The following is a 20,688-nucleotide window of genomic DNA, read 5'->3' as shown; positions in this document are numbered from 1 at the left end:
AACGTTAAGTTACCCATATGTCTGACCAAACTTTATTATATTAATGCCTGTATTTCAGGAGGAATTCTGCGAAGTAACATTTACTAACACCAACTATATTGAAAGTACATGTTTTAATTGTTCATATTTTGTTATGTGCAACTTAATTGAAAACTAGGCTTGTTTTATACAGTCTATGAGAGAAGCATAGCCTTGGCTAGGTTGTTGGATGTGTTTCAGCGACCAGGCTTTATTCAGCCCACCTCAGCTCCACCCACGCTTCACCTCTTAACCAACTTTTGCATCAGCTGGGAATTAGGTGGAGTCAAGTCTGCCAAGATGGCAACAAACGGGAGCTTCTTATGGAGCTTATAAAAGGCTCTTGAGAAACATGGCTGACGTTCACAGACTACGTCCAATATTTATACCGTCTATGAGTCAAATATTTTCATCATTTTTGAAGAATTAAAAGAATCACATGTTAAGTCCATTACATTTAACTCTCAAAAGGCTCCAAAGAGATGAAGTGTGTATTGTCAGCTTTTCATTTTTGAACACAACATGTCTCTGAGGTGATGTGCAGCTGAGGCGAGTGTTTGTGAAAGTGTGCTTTGGATTCATCATTTTTCTGTATTGAATAAAAAGTACACAAAGAATTCAGTTAAAGTGTTCAAACTCCTTCACAGCTACCAAAACAACAATAAAAAGTCTGACTGATTCACTCTAGGCCTGTCGCGATATGCGATAAGTCGGTTAATTGCACGGTAAATTTAAAGGGAGACGGTAACTTTTCCGGCCGCGATTAATTGCCATGTTCATGTGTGTTTGTTTTCCTCGTCTCTCTCCAGTAAAGCCACGGCATTTATTTATTTATATTTATCAGTTATATTTATCTATACATTGTTTTTAGTTGGTTTTTTTCTAGTGCAATTTTTGATAAGAGACTGAGAGTCCATCTTATCGTTTTTGGTTGTCTGATTTATTTTTTTTTCTATTACAGTGCACTTTTTGCTAACAGGGACTGAGAGTCTATTTTTTTTCAGTGCACTTTTTGCTAACAGGGACTGAGAGTCTATTTTTTTTTTTTTATAAGGTCTTTATTTATTTTGGTATTTTTATGTGTTATTTCGGATATTTAAATTTTTTTTTTGCATTCCTAAATATTCTTGTTAAATGTTTATTTCTCTTTAAAAGGGTGTACTTGCATCATTATGCCTTTATTATCATTATGTAAGTTTAAAAAATGGTCTAAAAACAGCAAAATTACAACAATAATAAAAATGGTCTTAAAAGCACAATATTATGCAATATTATTGCTTATTGCAATAATTTCTGATGCAATTATCGCCCAGCAAAATTTGCTATTGTGACAGGCCTAATTCACTTACTTCTTCTTAATTCTTCTTACTCTTACCTAAATCCAGCGCTGCTATGAGACCCAGAGCCACCAGTGCTTCATTCTGCATAATCATGTGCTCACTAGTTGCCATGGTAACTAAGTGCTTGACTCCTCCTCCCTGGATGACAGTTCTGACGACTTCCTGAAAATGATAAAGATAAGCAATAAATCAATCATGTTAATAAACCAATCCTGACACGTACTTTTAAAATGTATAACTATTGAGCTTTCAGCACAAGGATCATAATCACACCACCATTTCTTTTAATGTCAGACTGTGTACACTTTGAAAGAAAAAATAACACAGCCAAACTGCAAGAACTAACTTTCTGTTGTCTTTAGAGCATCAGTATGTACCTTTCCCTTTCACCTCTCACAAGGCCTTTTAACACTGCATATCCTCAGCCCTGGGCTAAGAATAGCCCTGGGCTAACTTGGGCCCCAATCACACAGAAAGCGTTTTGGAGATGGCAAAATCTTTTTTTTTAAAATAAAAGCTTGCTGCACCTTTTTATTGTTGCCAAGCAACCACGCCATCACCTCCTTACCCTAACCTTCCCTGTGTAATAATTCTACTGTTTATTTTGGCAAGCTAAAACTATGTTCTTATTTTCACAGTAATTAGTATCTCATTCCTAAAATGGACAGGCAGAGGGTACTTGCTGTAGCTCCAGTTCAGGGTAAGAGGCTGTCAGCAAATGGTTTGTTGGACACAGGGAAATACCTGTTGTTTTCTATTGAAATGGTGCTAACTGCGGTTTGTAAAGTTGTATAGCTCTGGGTATTCACCAATCGCTACCACCAGTTTCTCCTCCATTGTTCACTAACTGTAAATCTTCTAATTGGACAATGGGAAAAAAATGGAGATGACGTGAGACGTTTTTCTACTCTTGAGTTGAAGTTTTTTTTAAAGCCCTTGGAAACACAGCTTGAAATAGTAAAAATACATATATCATATCAAAGTCGAGTGTCTCATTAATCGTCCACAAAAGTCTGAGTGAAAATAACCATTCATAACTATTAGAAAACCTGGTTTAAAAACAGCTCATTTTGCTGTTTAGACCACTTGCCAGGACAGAGTGGGCATGGCAGATAATGCTTTGATTGACAGCTCCCTCGTTTTGATTGACATCTCCCTGGCTCAGCAATGGCTGCCACAAATTTAATCCAGCCGTACATGATTGAGCCCTCTGATGATTCAGAGCACGAAGCAGAAGCCCTGCCAGCTGAAAATGATTCCTTTCAGGTGGTCACTGAATGGTAAGTTTCAAAAATGTTTTGTGATTCATATTAATGTTACTTCGTAGAATAGTTAGCATAACTTTTACATGCAATGTTAGCTGAGATGAATGACAACGGGAGGCTAGCGCTTTGCCTTTCTTCATTGAGATACATTTTCATTGAAAACATAAATCTGCTCCGTTTTTCTGATAATAGCCTTTTTCATTCAAACACATCCAGTCTTAATAGATTAAATATGTCTTTACTCTGACACACACACACACACCGACCCTCAAAGCGGGAGAGACCAGTGCCGGCCGGCCGTCTCTCTGGCATTGTGTAGAAGTATTTATCCGCCTCGAATAATGTTCCCCTCCGGCTAAAATTGTGTTGTTTCCCGCAGCATCACCTCCGCGATTGGGGATACTGTATATTTATGCGTAGCAAAGCTAACTGCTTGGGGTTGGGGTTAGGGGTGAGGAAGGGTGCACATTACGTCCCCTCCTCGCGAGCCGACACCGGCACCGGGCCCGGGGGGCAAGCCTGGACGCTCACAAGCCATCTCTTCCTGCAGCTCCACGAGCTGCAAAGGCTCGGATTGTCTGGGCTCTGGAGCCGGTCAACCTGATTCAAGTACTGCTGGGAGCCCGTAGGAGGCAGAGCCTCCGCTGGGTCGCAGCCGAGCGGTTCAGCCAGTTTATGATCTGTATTTTCTAAACAGCAGACTAGAAAGCTGTTTGTTGGCTCAGACTCAAAGAGGCAGATTTAGCTGGAGCAGAAAGGTTTTGTTGTGCTGCCACTGGGGGGCGGGATGAGACAACTGACGGATGATTTATATTGGTTTGGAATTTATTGCGTAATAAATCTCAGAGATAACCACGGCCAAATCAAACCCAATTTCAAGAATGTACAAAAACTTAAAAGACAGATATTTCGAGTTTGGATGGAAACTGTTTTCTAATTGTTTTTACATGTTTAATATTATGTACATAAGACCCTAAATTACATAGTTAGAAGGCTATTGTGGATTTGGGTTTCCAGAGGCTTTAACTCCAGGAGTTCACAGCACTCTGGCAAAAACACCAGATGCCTGGAGCGCAGAAATGTAAGACATGTAGCAACACAAAAACAGCGCGCAAAAAGATTCTTTATCAACAATTACAAAAAGCTGCCCCCAGCTGCTAAAACACTTTCTGTGTGATTGGGGCCTGAGCCCTTTTTTACACACACATTGTTAACCCAGGTTTACTGAACACCAGGAGGATATGATCCACACGAAGTTCTACTAGCCCTGTGTTTAACGTCTGTTGAAGTACATGACTGATGTTTACATTTAAGCAATATCACACGAGAGGGAGTGATGTTGTACTGTATATCGTCACAGCTGTGATTCAGTCGCCGAAGACAATTACAGCCGTGACAATATACAGTACAACGTCACAACCTTGAGTGTGATATTGCTTTTATACAACAGTTCAACAACAGCTTAAACAGCAATGCTGAGTAAGGAAATGTTAACAAAAGGTGATGGAATAATTTATTTAAAGGGGAACTAAACCCCCCTCTCTGGGCAATACTCCGCCCACAGTTTGATTTCAAAAAGTTCAGAAAAGACAGGCGAGCGGCTGAGAAAGGGGGCGGAGTTAAGATTGTCCCTCGCTGCGGGGAGAGAGGTCCCTCTCCTCCGCTCCACACTTCGACTTATTTTCATTGTGCCGATGGTGGCTTGGAAAACCGCCCCTAACTGTGTCACACGGGCAGAAGGGAAGGCGGCCGGTTCTATTTCTCCCTCTCTGGGAGCCTGGGCTCAGAGCAGCAGCCCACCGCATCCATCCACCCCTCCCTCCCTCGCGGCCCGGCCGCACATACACCCCCCCGAGGCTCGGCTCTCTCTGCGGACAGAATGGTTTTATAGTAAGGGGAGGAGTAAAGGGAGGAGGGCAGGCTTTAGTGTGGACGGTTAGTGACGTCATTCGCCTCGAAAAAGAATCATTCGCCTCCAATGTAATGTAATGTAAATTCAAGTGTAGTAACCAGATTTCAAGCTGTAGAGGGCACTCCATACCACATTTTTAAAATAAAATGTAGATTTTCAACAGTTTGCACTAAACTGTCAAGATTTTGAGCAGGATCAGTCAGTAACACTACTATACAACCAGAAACAATGATTATCAGCTGAAAAAAATGGTTTTAGGGTTTAGTTACTCTTTAAGTATGTTATGTAGCTCCGCGAAAAAAAAACCAGTTCCTCCGTTCTCCGTTGCCAAGCAACGTGGCACACACGCCAGGAACTCACAAGCTACTTTGTATTTACATTGATCTGCAACTGTGTAACTTCGGCCAGTTCGGCTGATGAAACGTTGCCAAACCTGGATGTTGGCACGGCCGGATTCAGCTTCCACTCTCCCTCATCCTCATCAGATGATCATTGATAATTCCTGACCGCGTTTGCCTCACTTTTGCTCCTCTCCAGTTTGTCGAGGTCGGCTGATGTTACACAAACACACCTGGAGGTCTGCACAGAAGAGTCCTGGCTTTCCTTTTCCTCGTCCTCTCCTGACGACCACTCATAATTTAATTCAAATGTAATTTTGAGGAAAATATCAATCTTCTTGGTGTAAAGCTATAGTGTCAGTTTGCGTCAACGTAGCGAGTGTGACAGTTGGTTAATTAACGGTTGTATTTCTATATTTGTAACACCTGTGAGCAGAGTGATTTTTCTGTTACAAGTCCCAGTGATGTTATACTCTATATCAGCACTCACGGAATGCCTCTCATCCAATCAAATTACTCGGTCGGAACTAACTGTTGTATAATCTAGAATAACTCAACTCATTCATTAACTGCAGCACTACTCATGTGATTTACACTCTCAAATGTCCGTGCAGGTTGGTCTATGTGGGCATACCAAACACCCACCAAAGGCACGGATTGCAGAACATAAGGCTGCCATCCGCAACAAGAATATGGACTATGCAATAGCGAGACATTATGTGCAGGCCAATCATGGTTCTTGCGCATCTCTGCGGTTCTGTGGCATTGAAACCCCCCCCCACTGAGGGAGGAGATATCACTAACAAACTCCTTAAAAGGGAAGCCCACTGGATTTACACTCTGAACACAGTTCAACCACATGGACTTAATGATGAGCTGAGCCTGTCATGTTTTCTTTAAGTTTCTATAGCCTGTTTCTATTATGTGTCCAGATCTAACAGGTGGATTGTTTGTATGATTGTGTTTATTATCCATTTCCTGTTATTTCTCATGACTGCCATTTTGTCATACCCCTATTTTTTGTGAATGAGTGCCACTATGGTATTGGCATATTCAAATTACCTCTCAACCAATGAGAGACAGCCCTCTTGAGTAGCAGGTTCTTTATTCTGCCTGAACTGTCTGTACCTGTTTGACTCTGATGAAGACGCTGTGCGTCGAAATGTTAGTCGTTTTGCACCCTCATTAAACTTTTAATTGCATCGAGTGCTCCAGTTTTCTTCCCTTGGGTTCAGTCTTTTTTGAAGTGACCCATCGGATATTGTTTAAAGAATGTTATTTCTTCATAATGGAGGATATAAGGGAATAAAATTTACAAATATTGGCGGGGCCTTTACAACTGCAGAGGGTACAAGCTTCATTTGAAACATACTACATTAGAAACAGGCCTTTATTTAAAGACAGAGACCTTTAGTTCTATTCCCTCTGTATTTTAATGTTTTAATCTTAATCCGCTCCCATAGTTTCAAAACTTGACTCGTCCTGTTTCCGTTTGAATTTAAAAGCCCCTTATTGTTTCGGCAGAGAGAATCCCTTCATTTTCTAAAAAGGCTTTTATTGTGAAACATTTGCAGGAACTTGTTGTGAAGAATGACAGAGGGTGTGCAGTGACTTGCACGGTTTTAATGTGGTGCTTCAAATGTAGCTCCTGCTATGTGGTGGCAATTTTTATGTTACAACAATAACATTTTGGCTGGGACATAAAAAAAATACAGTGACTAAAATAAAAGTAATAGGACAGGAATAATCCAATGACATCACACACGTCATGAAAGAGGACCAGTGATGATTGGTCATGGACCAACATGTAGTCTATCATGTCTGTTGGCCAAGTCACGGCAAGATTTTATGACTCTACAATTGGATAATCTGACATAGTGACTGGAACAGACATACAAAAACTGTTGTGTAGTCTGAATCCGGCACAAGTCTTTTTTCAGACATGCTACTGTCTTAAGTTAGCTAGCTTGCTAGGTACCTCTGGTTTCAGTTAGTAGTCGTTGCCATAGTTACAATATAAACATAAAGCATGCGTGTATTGATGACGTGACAAAAGTTGTGTGATTTGACAACAAAACCGGGATGCAAATTCCATTAGATCTGTTTCACACTGGTAGCATTTTGCCCTGTGTTTAGTTGATTTTCAGACAACAAGCCCACAAACTCGAGGCTGACTCTGCTCTGAAGCAATGCTGGAGTGCACTCTGGCACAACTCATAAAACTGGGACCGCTGTTGGAAAATACTGTTCAGTTATTTAGAATACTGCACTCTCAGAACAGCAGAGCGTCCTCTGGGCACTCTGGGGAGATGAAGCAGCAGAGAGCTGAGCAGAGTCAATGTGTGATTAACTTAACCGTTTCTTAATTCGTGTAGAAATACAACGCTCTGTTTCTTCAAACAACAGGGCTCTCATTTTAGTGTATAGCGTCAGATTGGATGAACGAATGCACCCAGGGTTAGTCCATTTAGATTGTGCCAGTGTGAAAGCTTTCTTAGCTCCAGGCTAAGGGAGCCGTTAGCCACAGTATCCTTACCTATCGTCTCTCTCCACCCTCTGCTCTATATCAATTACAGACTACAGGAATAATTATCACTTACTAAAGACCTAAGAGTACTGTGTGTCTGACCTTGGACTTGCTGTGTCGAATGAGGGCCGACAGGAGCCTGTTGGACTCGCCCATCACTCCCGCGTGATCTTTGGCTTCACACCACTCCACTAGCCTCTCCACCAGTTTCCCATTGGTTCCCAGCTGGTCTGCAGCTTCAGCTGAAAGAACACACACCACACAACATTATTGTCATTTATTCTGTTAACTCACACCAAAGGCCAGTCAAGATCTTAAGATTAAGATTTTTCTGATATTCTGTACACAAATATACCCAACTATATTTGAACTGGTTAAGTCTCATGTTTTAAAAAAGCTCAGATGGAGGGTAGGGTTTTGGATTTGAAGCAAACGCAGATTTTTTTTTCCTCCAGTTAGCTGAACCACATTTTTATTTCCCAGAGATGATGAATATTTTCTGTATATGAAACCATCTGCCCACTGTCAATAGCAGCAGTTACTGAATTTGTGTCTTTATGACTCAGAATCAAGGCTGCAACAGTACGAATCTCTTGATTATCATACCACAGCTGAAATGGAGCTCTGGAGAAAGATTCTTTATATTCACTTGCAATATCTTTCACAGGGACTTCAGACTTTATCAACTGGTATGTGTAACCTGACGCCTTACCAAGATATTCCTTTGAATTAAGAACTGCTTCACAGTTTCCAATCTGTTGATATATATTTGCTGTGCTGATTTTTTATGGAATTTGGCACTAAGATTAAAAGGACTGATCAGATCTCTACCCTGTGTGTCGATGAGCATACGTAACGTCCCCAGGAGTTTAAACTGGACTGGAGGCATCTCTGATTGCAGAAACTTCAACACCACGTCTGCTACTCCAGCGGACAGCATCTTGGATTTGTTTACCACTGCAGAGAGAAACAAGGCACATTTAAACACAGAAGCAAAGACTGTCAGTGATTATCATTCTTTGTTGTTTGTAGATGTATTTGACTAGGGATGCACAATATTGGCTTTTGGCTGATACCCGATATGCCAATATGTAACAACTCATTTGACCCATAACTAATATCAATATTGATATACCCACTTTTTTCCCCAACTAACTCAAGTGGTCACCAAGTCTCTTCTGTAGTGGCATCAATATCATATATGCATGCATACTCTTACCATGATGGCCCACCAGCAGATGGAAACATGAAATACAGTACTTTTCAATGTATGTAATATTCATTCATTGTGCAAAATAGGAAAAAGCATGTTGGCTGATTCTGATAACTCATTTTACAACCAATTTTGACCAACACCAATGACATGCTGTATAATTGTGCATCCCTATATTTGACGCTTTGTCTTGCAGGGAAACATATCTTTTTAGTCCATATTCACCAAAGTTGCACAAAGACACACACAAATTACAGATTGAGGCAGTGGTAGACCAGTAGCTCCTCTGTTCAGCAAGGTAAAATGACTTGTTTTTCTCAATAGAGTCTGGCTTTGAAGAGATCATAGATAAGTTTCACTATCCATCAGTTTCCCATCAGAAAGGCCTGTATGTCTGTTGACTACTGAGCACACAACTGGTTAGATGAGACTTGGATTATACTGCATGAGTTGTGTGAGAGTTTAGAAACGGATGTTATGACATAGTTCTGCTGTTGTTAAATGCGGACCCCTTCAATTCATCAAGAAGATTTATCTTCCTTCACCGTGGAGGCATACAAGAAAAAAAGTTTGTTTCAAAAATTCAAAGTAACATGTGTTGAGTATAGGGCTGCACCTAATAATTATTTTTTTGTCGAATAATCTAATGATTTTTTTTTTTTCAATTCGTCGACTAATCTAATGATTATTCACGATTATTTTTTGATAACTGGATTAATATAACATTTTAATAACCCAAATATAAATATCAAGAACTTGTCATATAAATATTTAAATATTTCATTTACTCATCTTCTCTTAAAAACAATGACAACAGTGTCATATTTTAAAATTAGTCTAATTTCTACATCACTTTTGAGTTATAATAACATTGACGTGATCACAAAGTACTGGAGCTCAAATTCAAAAGCACTGTTCATTAGTTTAAGCTGTTATGTTGCTCAGAGGCATTTCCGATCCAGGTATGAGAACAACACTAATTGACACACAGCCCTGAGACCAATGAACTTCTACAGTGCGCTAACCCATTCAATGAAACTTTAATAGAGCATGTACCCAGTCAGACTTGGATCCTGGGTCAGGCATTAGTTACTAGGTAACCGAGCAGACCTTTAGTTGACACAGATTCTGGTGTGTGTGGTAGCTCATCCAAGCGTGTATAATGTGTCAGCTCACCAGGTATGGCCAGGTTCCGCAGGGCGCTCAGTGCTGCATGCTGGACAGTGACGTTGCCTTCCTCAACGTGCCGATCCAACAGCTCCAAAAGCTTTTGCACAATACCAGTGTCCACCATGTGGATGCAATTCCCATCTACACTCAAGTACAACAAGAGAAAATACACCTTGATGTTGTGTCAGATACTGACCAGTGCTGAGTCTTACAGTTTAATTACCGTCAGGTGTAATTAACCCTATGGGCCAGAACGACGCGTCCAAATTCACACCTGTTCTTCTCTATGGATTTTCTCCGCAACTGTGAAATCATATTCAAGCATTTCACGTGAAACAGCAGAGCTTTCTGACAAGACCAAGCACTTGTCGGTAGTCCAATGTTTTCACAATGAAAAAAAAAAAATGAAGTTACACTAAAATTAACAAAGCTTTCATACAGCTTTGCGCACACACATTACTCTTGGATGTATTACTAGCAAATGCAGGGGCGCACAGAAATGCCATGCATATCACATGAAAGTGCAGGACCGGAGCTTTCCGATGATACCAAACAATTGTCTACAAAATAAAAACCTGACGAATTTCTTTACAATCCATTATACAGATCTTGTTATCAGTCAGTGAGGAATAACATTATTACTATTTTTCTGTTATCTTAGATGTAAATATCGCGTGTTTTTTTCCAAATAAAAACAGTTCTTGACTTGTGAATGAGTCAATGGAATTTCTTGCAATAATGAAAAAATACTGGCAATTATGTCCGCCTGGTACAAACCACATGTTTTGGACAGCTGTGAAGTGACAGAATGTCCCACCATCATGGTTCTTATATTGCCAGATTCCAGAGAGTCTCCCCTCTTCATATATGGCAGAATATGTCATTTTCCAACTTGCTATGGTGAGATACGTGTAGAAATGTAAGAATTTAGTAACACAGATTTTTTTTCCCTCATTGATATTAAAATTAATATAAAATCTGAAAAAAACAAACAAACAAACAAACAAGATATTGCATGTGTATGTAGCCTTTATGTGATATGAGCTTAAAAGTAAAGGCAGTAAAAATACCCCAAAAAGGCTTGGGGCCCAAAGGGTTAATACTGTAACTTAATATATCGACAGTAGTAATATTACCAGTAAGTCGTCAATTTTATATTTTAAATATCTTGAATAAAGTTTAATCATCCAAAATCTTCTGTGCATCCAATCTCTATGACTCTCATGAAAAATATATAAGTAACTTCAACTACATCAATATTTAAATGTATATCAACCGTTATTTTGCTGCTGCAACATCTACGTTCCTAAAAGGATGATAAATATTTTGCTTGGTAACTTTCCTCTGGAACCTCATCTTGCCTTAGAGTGAGGTAAAACTTACCATTGCGAGCAAAGTTAGCTATGGCCAGAGCCCCAGCAAGCTGCAGCTGATGGTTATGAGATGGTATCCAGGACAGGACCCTCTGGAAGACGCTGCCTTTTCCTCCCTCAAACAGCTTCTGCATGGACTCATCTACACAACACAAGGATGATACAGTGGGTTACTGTCCGAATGGGCGTTTGCCCAGGGCGGCACTTTGTTACGACGTTGGGGGGGGGTAGGAGCGGCAAGGGCTGGAATCTGTAATTTACGTGACAACGCATGAACGCAACACAGGCTCCACTGTGTGTTCAGTGCTGTGCTGCGCTGCTGTTACACACTGTCCATAACAATAACTATGTCAGGTAACAAACTGCATCAGGGTCGTTTTCGGTCAGGTAAATGCGGCCCGAACCGCACTCTAGTGTGTGTGTGTGTGTGTGTGTGTGTGTGTCTGTGCGTGCGTACGTGTCTGTGTGTGTGTGTGTGTGTGTGTGTGTGTGTGTGTGTGTGTGCACGCATTGGGGCAGAACTCTGCCGTGCGAGATACAGAGAGCAGAGGAGAATTGTAAATGTGACCATGAGACAGAAATGACATGCCTTCAAGTAAATAAGATAAATAACATAAGAATATTTAGTTTGTTTCATAAAAGGACAAGGTATAGACCTGTTCTACAGGAAAGGTAACCTTAAATGACTTCTGTTGTGATCTGGTGCTATATAGAAAATTCAATTAAATACAATTAACGTGACCTTCAAGGGGGGCCGGGGGGTACCGTTGGAGGGGGTTGGAGGAACACTGCTTGTGGTTCTCAGTTCGGAGGACAATTAATAAAACCTTGTAGTTGTTGCCTAATGCTGTGTGCAGCCAGTGGTGCAGCAGGTGCTCAGTGGACTCTTTCTGCCCTGTGTTTCATCTCTCAGGCTACGTTAAAGGGATAGTGCACCCAAAAATGAAAATTCAGCCATTATCTACTCACCCATATGCCGATGGAGGCTCAGGTGAAGTTTTAGAGTCCTCACAACACTTGCGGAGATCCCAGGGGAGAGGGGGTAGCAACAAAACTCCACGCAAGACGCTTGCGCAAGACCGTGAGATATGGGCACAGCGTTCATGTGTGTTCACGTGTTTTCGCTGGTCTCGCGCGCAAGCGTGCACACATGAACGCGGTGCAGAGAGGCAGTTAGAGCTGCAGGCTACAATGAAGCTAAAAACAGAGTTCAAATGACGTTTTTCCAAACAACTTTTTATGTCGGGGCTTCAGGACACTTGGATCACTACGGACAAGCAGTATGGAGATATTTTGTGGTTTCAATTATGTGTTTTTGGACGTTTGAATCTGGGGCGCCGTCAGCCTCTATTAGGTGGAGTTTTGTTGCTACCCCCTCTCCCCTTGGATCTCCGCAAGTGTTGTGAGGACTCTAAAACTTCACCTAATCCATAGTTTTTGGCTGTGAAATGATTTAACTGTCCACACATCCCAGCCTCAACAAGACATAAGGTCGCTTCTTCCAAACACGGGTAGCACCGCTCTGCAGCCACCTCTGAAGGGCATATTGCAGTGATCCACAGCAGGAACAGCCAGCAGTTCACATTCCCACTGTCACACCAGTCCTTATTCACCATAAAGCACATGCCTCCTCTGCTTCTCTCCCAGGATCCTCTGCTCTATCAGATTATCATACGGAAAGAGAGCCTCCTGGTTGAATGGTGCTATCCCTTTTTTGGTGAATCAAAGGGACATCACAGTTCCTGATATCCTGATGGAAAATGATCATTCATTTCATTTTCAAACACCTGTAAAATGGCTAGTAGGATGTTAGCTCAGTTGGTGTCCGTTCTTCTCCATTTTTTCCTCGATGTTTACTAATGCTTACATTTAAAAAAAAACTCGACCTGGCTGGCGAGCAGTTAGCTAGCAGAAGTTGTATTGGCAGGAGGAGAGTTTATAGACTGGTTAGTTGATGTCCTCATCTCGATGAGAGACTCGCAGTTACACACCACAACCGCCCAAAGCTAACCACATTAAGCACCATCAACACTTGCAAAATAAACAATAGAAGATAAATTTAGCACAAATTTAGCGAAACTGATAAAGAGGTGACTGGAAATGTCCACACCTATGGCATTTCCTATTGCATAAATTAGCCTAGTGGCTAGCTGACTTTTTTCTACTCTTATTTTGTGGGGGCTTTATTGTCTTTATTATTTCTTGTTTCTTATCTTTGAAATGAAAAGTAAATAAAACCTTTGTTTCCACTGAGGGAAACTGTTGTTAGCCACTATTAGCCACTATAGCAGCATGCCTTATATTAAGTCACAAACAGATTTTTCCCCATCAGGACATAACAGAAAACTGTAACAGCAGTCAATTAACAGTATGGCTGTAAACGAAAGCCCTCCTGAGGATGTAATATAGGACTGTTGGCGGCCACAGCTCTGTCAGCGCCTACTGATTTCGAAAGAGCAGCGTCCAATGGGGAAACACCAGCACTTAGGTCATCACTCACTCTGACCAATGGTGTAACTTCATCGCTCACTTACAGACTTTCGCATTTACAGGACTGGCCTCATATTCTGCAGTCCAGCCAGAAAAATATTACATAATCTGATCCTGGCATTGGATGATGGCCAAAACATTGTTACAAAGTGCACACTACATTCAGTGTCTACATACTAATAAAGACGATAGACAGAATTTAGCTGACCATCTTCCAGTCCATTAAGTGCTAGTGGAACATGTGAATGAATTATTGCTTAATGGCTCATTAGATGTGTGAACTGTGACACAGTGCTGCTTAACATACAAGAATCAAAAGCATGACCACCATTAGGTGAACTGATGGGTCGAATCAGAGTAGGGGCAGAGTCCCCTATGTATATTTATAACACACATGTTCAGGTCTATTAATACTTGACAACAGTGCTGGACAGACGACTGCACATCTATATTTACGGTCACATATATATCCATCTATCCATCCATTCATTCTCTAACCGCTTGTCCTCTTGTGGGTCGCGGGGGGGCTGGAGCCTATCCCAGCTGACATTGGGCGAGAGGCAGGGTACACCCTGGACAGGTCATCAGACTATCGCAGGGCTGACACATAGAGACAGACAATCATTCACACCTACGGACAATTTAGAGTCACCAATTAACCTATCCCCAATCTGCATGTCTTTGGACTGTGGGAGGAAGCCAGAGTACCTGGAGAAAACCCATGTTGACACAGGAAGAACATGCAAACTCCGCACAGAGGGGCTCCCGCAGCCGGAATCGAACCAGGAACCCTCTTGCTGTGAGGCGACAGTGCTAACCTCCACACCACTGTGCCACCCACATATATATTTGTATAGGTTATAATAAATGCAGGGATAATCTTTCCTTTGATGACCTTGCACATTTGGCTGCAGGGATGTGTGCTGCAACAGAAGTATGAATTTTTAATTACTGTTACACAAGCTTTTTTTAGTTCACATTCGGGGAGAATTTGAATATGCTGCTTGTGGACACAGTGTGCTCTGCAACTGGATTAATGTATATTTTGAATATTTTAAAATACATTTTGCTGTTAAATATTTTATGACAGAACACAATGTGATACTAAAACACCTTGTTAGTAGATAACCCTGGCCCCATGTGTTGGACGGGCCCCGAGGTGTTTACTAGGGATTGGGATGGGGGGGGATGATACAGAGTAGTATCTCATTATCTTAAAGGCTCTTTAAGTCTTCCTAAGCTTGAAAAGTTTTTGTCACATACAGCAAACATCTCCTCACGATCCACTAGCTACATGTCCTCTGAATATGCTGTGAAAAAGTCCGGTTTTGTGGACATTGTGGTCCAGGCTGGCACAAGCGCGCACACATGAACGCGGTGCACAGAGAGGCAGTTAGAGCTGCAGGCTACAATGAGGCTAAAAACAGAGTTTAAATGACGTTTTTCCNCACGATCCACTAGCTACATGTCCTCTGAATATGCTGTGAAAAAGTCCGGTTTTGTGGACATTGTGGAGGCTGTGTGCAGGCTACAATGAGGCTAAAAACAGAGTTTAAATGACGTTTTTCCAAACAACTTTTTATGTCAGGGCTTCAGGACACTTAGATCACTACGGACGAACAGTATGGAGATATTTTGTGGTTTCAATTATGTGTTTTTGGACGTTTGAATCTGGAGTGCCATAAGCCTCCATTAGATGGAGTTTTGTTGCTACCTCCTCTCCCCTTGGATCTCCTCAAGTGGTGTGAGGACTCTAAAACTTCACCTGAGCCTCCATCAGCATGAGGGTGAGTAGATAATGGGTGAATTTTCATGTTGGGTGCACTATCCCTTGAACAGGTGTGTAAATCCAGGGTAACTAGCAGCTACCGCTCACTCATGACAGAGTCACAGGACGAGGGGGGGAGGGGCAAGCTAGCTCCGTTATGTTTGATAACATTGTTGAACGTAAACAGAAGTGATGCCCAACGGTGCTTAGCATGCCTTTAAGTGGTGATACTCTATCAATACACAGAAGGCGAAATCAATCTTCTATCATACACATTATTAATTTTTGCAAATACACACACACACACAAAGGCTTTTGTTGTTGTTACATGCTAAAAACACGGGAACCCAGGTATGTGACTCTGTCCTGATGTTTTTTTCAACGACACAGCCAAACCTAAGCTCTACAGAGAAGTGAAGCATAAACTTGAGGAATCTATGAGTACAGCAGGAAGGGTGGCATTAACTTGTGACACCTGGACTTCAAGGTCAGTGGATTCATATGTGATTATAATGGCATATTATCTCACAGAGGACTGGCGACTGCTGTCTCACATTTTCCAAGCTAGAGCAGTACACAAAAGTCACATCAGAGCAAACATTGCAGACCTCATGCAAAATGCAGCACAAGAATGGAGGACTGTGGTTGTAACAGACAACACTTCTAACATGGGTGTTGCCATTCAATTAGTGGGATTTCGCATGTGAAGTGTTTTTCACTCATGCTCTTAATCTGGCCTCACAGAGGGCATTAAATCCGCCAACAGTTCAGTTTGTCAGGTGTATGCAGCATTTCTGACAGGTTTTATGATGGTGCTGGTCAGTCTGTCTGCTTTGCATCACATTTTGCTGCAATAAAAATTATTTAAGTCAATGAACAGACTGAAAACTTTATCTTATGAGGTAAAACTGATATTGACAGTTTTCCTTTGGGGAAATAATTTGCAGTTGGAAAAAAAAAGGTAATAAATAGCAATATATTTTATTGCAATACTTAGTATATAGTAATAATATTGTATTGTGACCTAAGTATTGTGATAATATCGTATTGTAGGTCCACTGGTGATTCCCACCCCTAGCGTTTACCTCCCAGCAGGAGTAGAACCATGAGGTCTGAGGCAGTCTTGAGCTGGGCAATGTCCTCCTCCCTCTCTCCGTCCACAGTCTGAGCCACCACTTCCAGGAGACACTCCACCAAGCCCGCCTCCACCAGCTGGAGCTTTATCACATCTGGCAGGGGAAGGAGGATGAGACGTTGAGAGAGGACTGAAACACACACTGCTGCTGCAATGCAGTGGTGCATCATATGATATGCATCATATGACGCAGTTAACACACATATGGGAATCTTCACAGCCACACACACAGACCTGACTGCACAGCATGTGAAGCATAAAAATGAAATTTTGGTTAGTTAGTCAAGCTTTACTTAGTCAGGATGTCTCATTAGCCAAGTTTCCATCCAAATACAACACAAATTCTAACCAAGTTTACAGAAAATCAATTTCAGTCCACTACCTTAATGTGAATATTACATGAATATTACATGCATTGAGATAAAGAGCTGGTGGAGCTGATTTTCCAGTCACATGCCATTAAATTGCAGAAAAAGTGGGAACAACAAGATGACATCATTAAAAGAGCTTAGGTCAAACCTCAGCTGATGGAAAACCATGTGGAAATATGACTTCTGTTTGTTTGGTTATTCATTTGAGGAAGGTTTCAGTCTCCTCATCACTTCAACCATATCTAATGTTTTATTCTGATGCAATTTTAAGTCTCTTCAGTGAATTGGAAGCTGTTAGTTAGTTTCAGTCGCTTGCTTCATATATGTCAGATTTATTCAATAAGTCTGTGTCCATCCTGCATTTATTGTTGCAACAGACTTGTTCACCTCTGCCAAACATAAAAACTTTTTTTGCGATATTTGAGTTTTTTCCAAATTTTCAGCATTTCTATCCAACTGTCTTTGTGACCACACTGAATATGCAATCCAGCAGTGGTGAAATGTAACTGAGTGCTTGAGGTACTTACACTTTACTTGACTAGTTCCATTTCATATAACGCTATACTTCTATCCTCACTACATCTCAGGGGGAAATTTGGTACTCCATAAGATTTTTTTGACAGCCTTAGTTACTTTTCAGTTTCAAATTTTACATACAAAACATATAAAGACTTTTATAAAATCTGATGCATTATCATAGATTTAACTACCAAACTACATTTGAGGAGATTAAAATTAGCTTCACCTCCACTGCCTGCAATATCTAAGTGTTGCTTAAATGTTACTGGATCCATAATAATGATCTCATATTAAGATATCAGACTGACAAGGGCAATTCTGCATAATGCATACTTTTACTGTTGATTCTTTAAGTAAATTTTGTTGCAAATACTTCTGTCCTTTAACTTAAGTCAAATTTACCATACAGGACTATTACTGTTAACTCACCTAGCACAACTAAGCTAGCTAACATTGCAGCTCAACCGCGGAGGAGGCTATTCATGTTTACATATCACTATGTCAGGAGCAGGAGCCTCTCATCTATGAGTACATGCACGCTTCCTTCTGTTTACGTTTTTGCTGGTATCCCGTGTAGTTGTCCAGCAGAAGAACATCAACGGCCAAAATGTGCAGTCTGAAAAATGCCAATTAAACATAGCCTAATATTATGTGATCTACAAGATATGTTGCCAAGACAACTTAAATATAAATAAATATTATGCAGACCAGGGGTCGCGTTAACCGGATATTCTCGGTCATTGACCATTTTTTTTACAACAATGACCGGAAAATCTGAAGGCCGTCGGTCATTTGACCGGTTGCAATTACCACCCCTGCCCACTTGGCGGCGGAGTGCACAGTCAGTGGTTTAAGTGGCTGCCATTTTCACACTGCAGAGAAAAAGTCATATAGAACTGAAGCACTGCGGTGTGTGGATGTCTGTTCATCTTTTCGTTCATGTCCTTATTAATGCACACTTTATAACTTGCTTGTTGGATTTATTAAAAATGAACGAATGAAAACTAAATGTCTTTGAATATCTTTATTATAATTTAAAAACGAAAATTAAAATGGCCAGTAAAAATAGATTATGACCGGATTTTTACAACCCTGTTGGTCAAAATGACCGGCGACGAAAAAGTCTAGCGCAACCTCTGATGCAGACCAAATTTCATTGATCTATCTATCCACTCTCTTTAGTGTCCACACACCTTCTCATTCTACATATACAGAGAGGTATACCAGTGGCTTTACAGCCTACATTTTATTTAATTTAGAGTCTAACAGAGTCATATTATTGATTATCTCTGATCCCCACGGTCAATTTGGTCGTTGCGACAGTGCGACGCAACACCACTGACGCTAAAAAAACCCCAAATCTATCTGTTGCCTCTTTAAAAGGTTATTTCATAAATGTGTATGATTAAATGTATGCTCATTCAAAGGCAGTGCAATGAAGGACTGAATGACTTTAAAACAGTCCAGTTATGTGTTTTATTGTGTAGATATCTTTATTTCCCTGGCACATAAGGGTGAATAAATAGGAATGTAAATCACTGGTTTCATCACGATACGATACAATATCGATACTTTGGACAACAATACAATATTTGCCGATATTACAAAGTCTGCCACTATACGATTTTGATTCGATGTGGTTCAGGGGCCTGCAATCAAAATGAGGCGATATAATATTTCCATTTATCAATATCGGTTACAAAACAATCTGCCACCCCTTTCTTTTTAATTATGGCAATAATAGATTAAAACAATACATAAATAATAAGTGCAGTAAAGTTTACTTAAAATTGACTCCACCAACACACATAAAATAGCACATGGAATAAGTTAACCTTCAGGGCTTTCTGCCAGAGAGCCCTTTCTAAAAGAAATGTTTTAATTTTAACCCACATCATGACCTGTTCCCTAAAACGTCATGTCTATCTGGCTTAAAGCCCTGTAGGCAAACTTCACCCAACATGTAAATTTAATCACTTCATAGGATGGGATAGGATGACGTTTCGGGCGGAAGGGCCTTGCGCCCGAAACGTCACCCATCCTATGAAGTGATTAAATTTTATTTGCATTGGAGCTTTTCTGGTGTGCGGACTTCTTTTCCTTTATTTTAGATGTTTGACTTTTTTGTCCAGCACCCAATCCTTATTTTTGGATGTGCGCTCTTCCTCGTTTGTATTAAACTTGCCCCAACAGCCATAAAACATGGATTCACAACAAGATAATTTGACAAAAGTATCAAATTCAGCTCAGTAATAACTGTTAGGGTTCAGAGTCACCCATTATTAGCTTACGCATGTTTACAATGCATAAATTAGCCCAGCAGCTAGCAGACTTTCTTCCTCTATTAATAGCCGAACATTGTTGAAACAATATAGCTAATGTTGCTATAGTGAGAAGTTAGCAGAGCGAGATGCGTGTACATCGTGTTTTATCTCATAATGGTATTGTTTACACACTGCATGTGCTTTGTCTGTTGACCCATATTTTCTAGAAATCGATAATATTTCAACTCTACTCATTTATTTCAGAGTAAATATCTTTATCCTCATTGTATTTGTTTTGGCTTCTTGTCACCTGCCTGCCGCTGTTTGATTGTGACACAAATTTCAAAATAAGGGCGTAACCTAAAGATGACGATATGGATAAATGTTTTCACTTCACATCGATGATATTGGATTGTTGATCATTAAATCGATATATCAATACAGATCGATGGATTATTACACCCCTAGTAATAAATAACACAAACAATATAAACAACAACAAAAACCATCAGTATCAGTTATCAGCCAAATTGTTATTATAAATATTGGTTTCGGCCCAGAATTTCACAATAAGTGCATCTCTATAATTTATAGACCAAATGATCAATCAAAAAAGTAATTGGCAGTATAACTGACAGAAAAGTTACAGTCCCCTTTATTTATGATTGTCTGCAATTTAAAAAATTACTTTGTAATTTCCCTTTGATGTAAGGACAATAGGCCCGTTTCCACCACAGGAACTTCGGGGTAATTTTACGGGGCCGGGGCCGTTAGTGCGTGTCTCCACCGCAGGAACCACCCCCGAAGGACAGAGTTCCGGAAGTTTTACAGGGGCTAAACAAGTCCCTGCCTCGGAGTAGGTACTCAGAACGGCCCCGAAAGACTCCTGGCTGGGGCTTGGGGATTTACTTGGTGCTGATTGGATATACTCAAGGAGGGATGTGACGTCAACAGAAAGCAACAAAATAGCCGGCATTTTTAAAAC

General features: G+C 40.7%; 1 protein-coding gene across 3 annotated transcripts in view; it reads right to left on the bottom strand.

The window, feature by feature from the left end:
- Positions 1 to 20,688, bottom strand: part of rap1gds1 (RAP1, GTP-GDP dissociation stimulator 1) — a 63,778-nt gene that overhangs the window by 6,674 nt on the left and 36,416 nt on the right. For all 3 annotated transcript variants that reach the window (XM_050066945.1, XM_050066946.1, XM_050066947.1), the window contains 6 exons: positions 16,500 to 16,643; positions 11,167 to 11,298; positions 9,790 to 9,924; positions 8,232 to 8,357; positions 7,503 to 7,642; positions 1,394 to 1,520 (listed from right to left, as the gene is read on the bottom strand). In XM_050066945.1, the coding sequence (XP_049922902.1) occupies positions 1,394 to 1,520; positions 7,503 to 7,642; positions 8,232 to 8,357; positions 9,790 to 9,924; positions 11,167 to 11,298; positions 16,500 to 16,643 (804 nt within the window). The remainder of the gene's footprint in view (positions 1 to 1,393; positions 1,521 to 7,502; positions 7,643 to 8,231; positions 8,358 to 9,789; positions 9,925 to 11,166; positions 11,299 to 16,499; positions 16,644 to 20,688) is intronic.

The sequence above is a fragment of the Epinephelus moara genome, chromosome 17 (assembly GCF_006386435.1).
Source record: "Epinephelus moara isolate mb chromosome 17, YSFRI_EMoa_1.0, whole genome shotgun sequence".
Lineage (NCBI taxonomy): Eukaryota > Metazoa > Chordata > Actinopteri > Perciformes > Serranidae > Epinephelus > Epinephelus moara.
The sequence above is the reverse complement of the archived record's forward strand: the minus strand, read 5'-3'. Positions and strand labels throughout refer to the sequence as shown.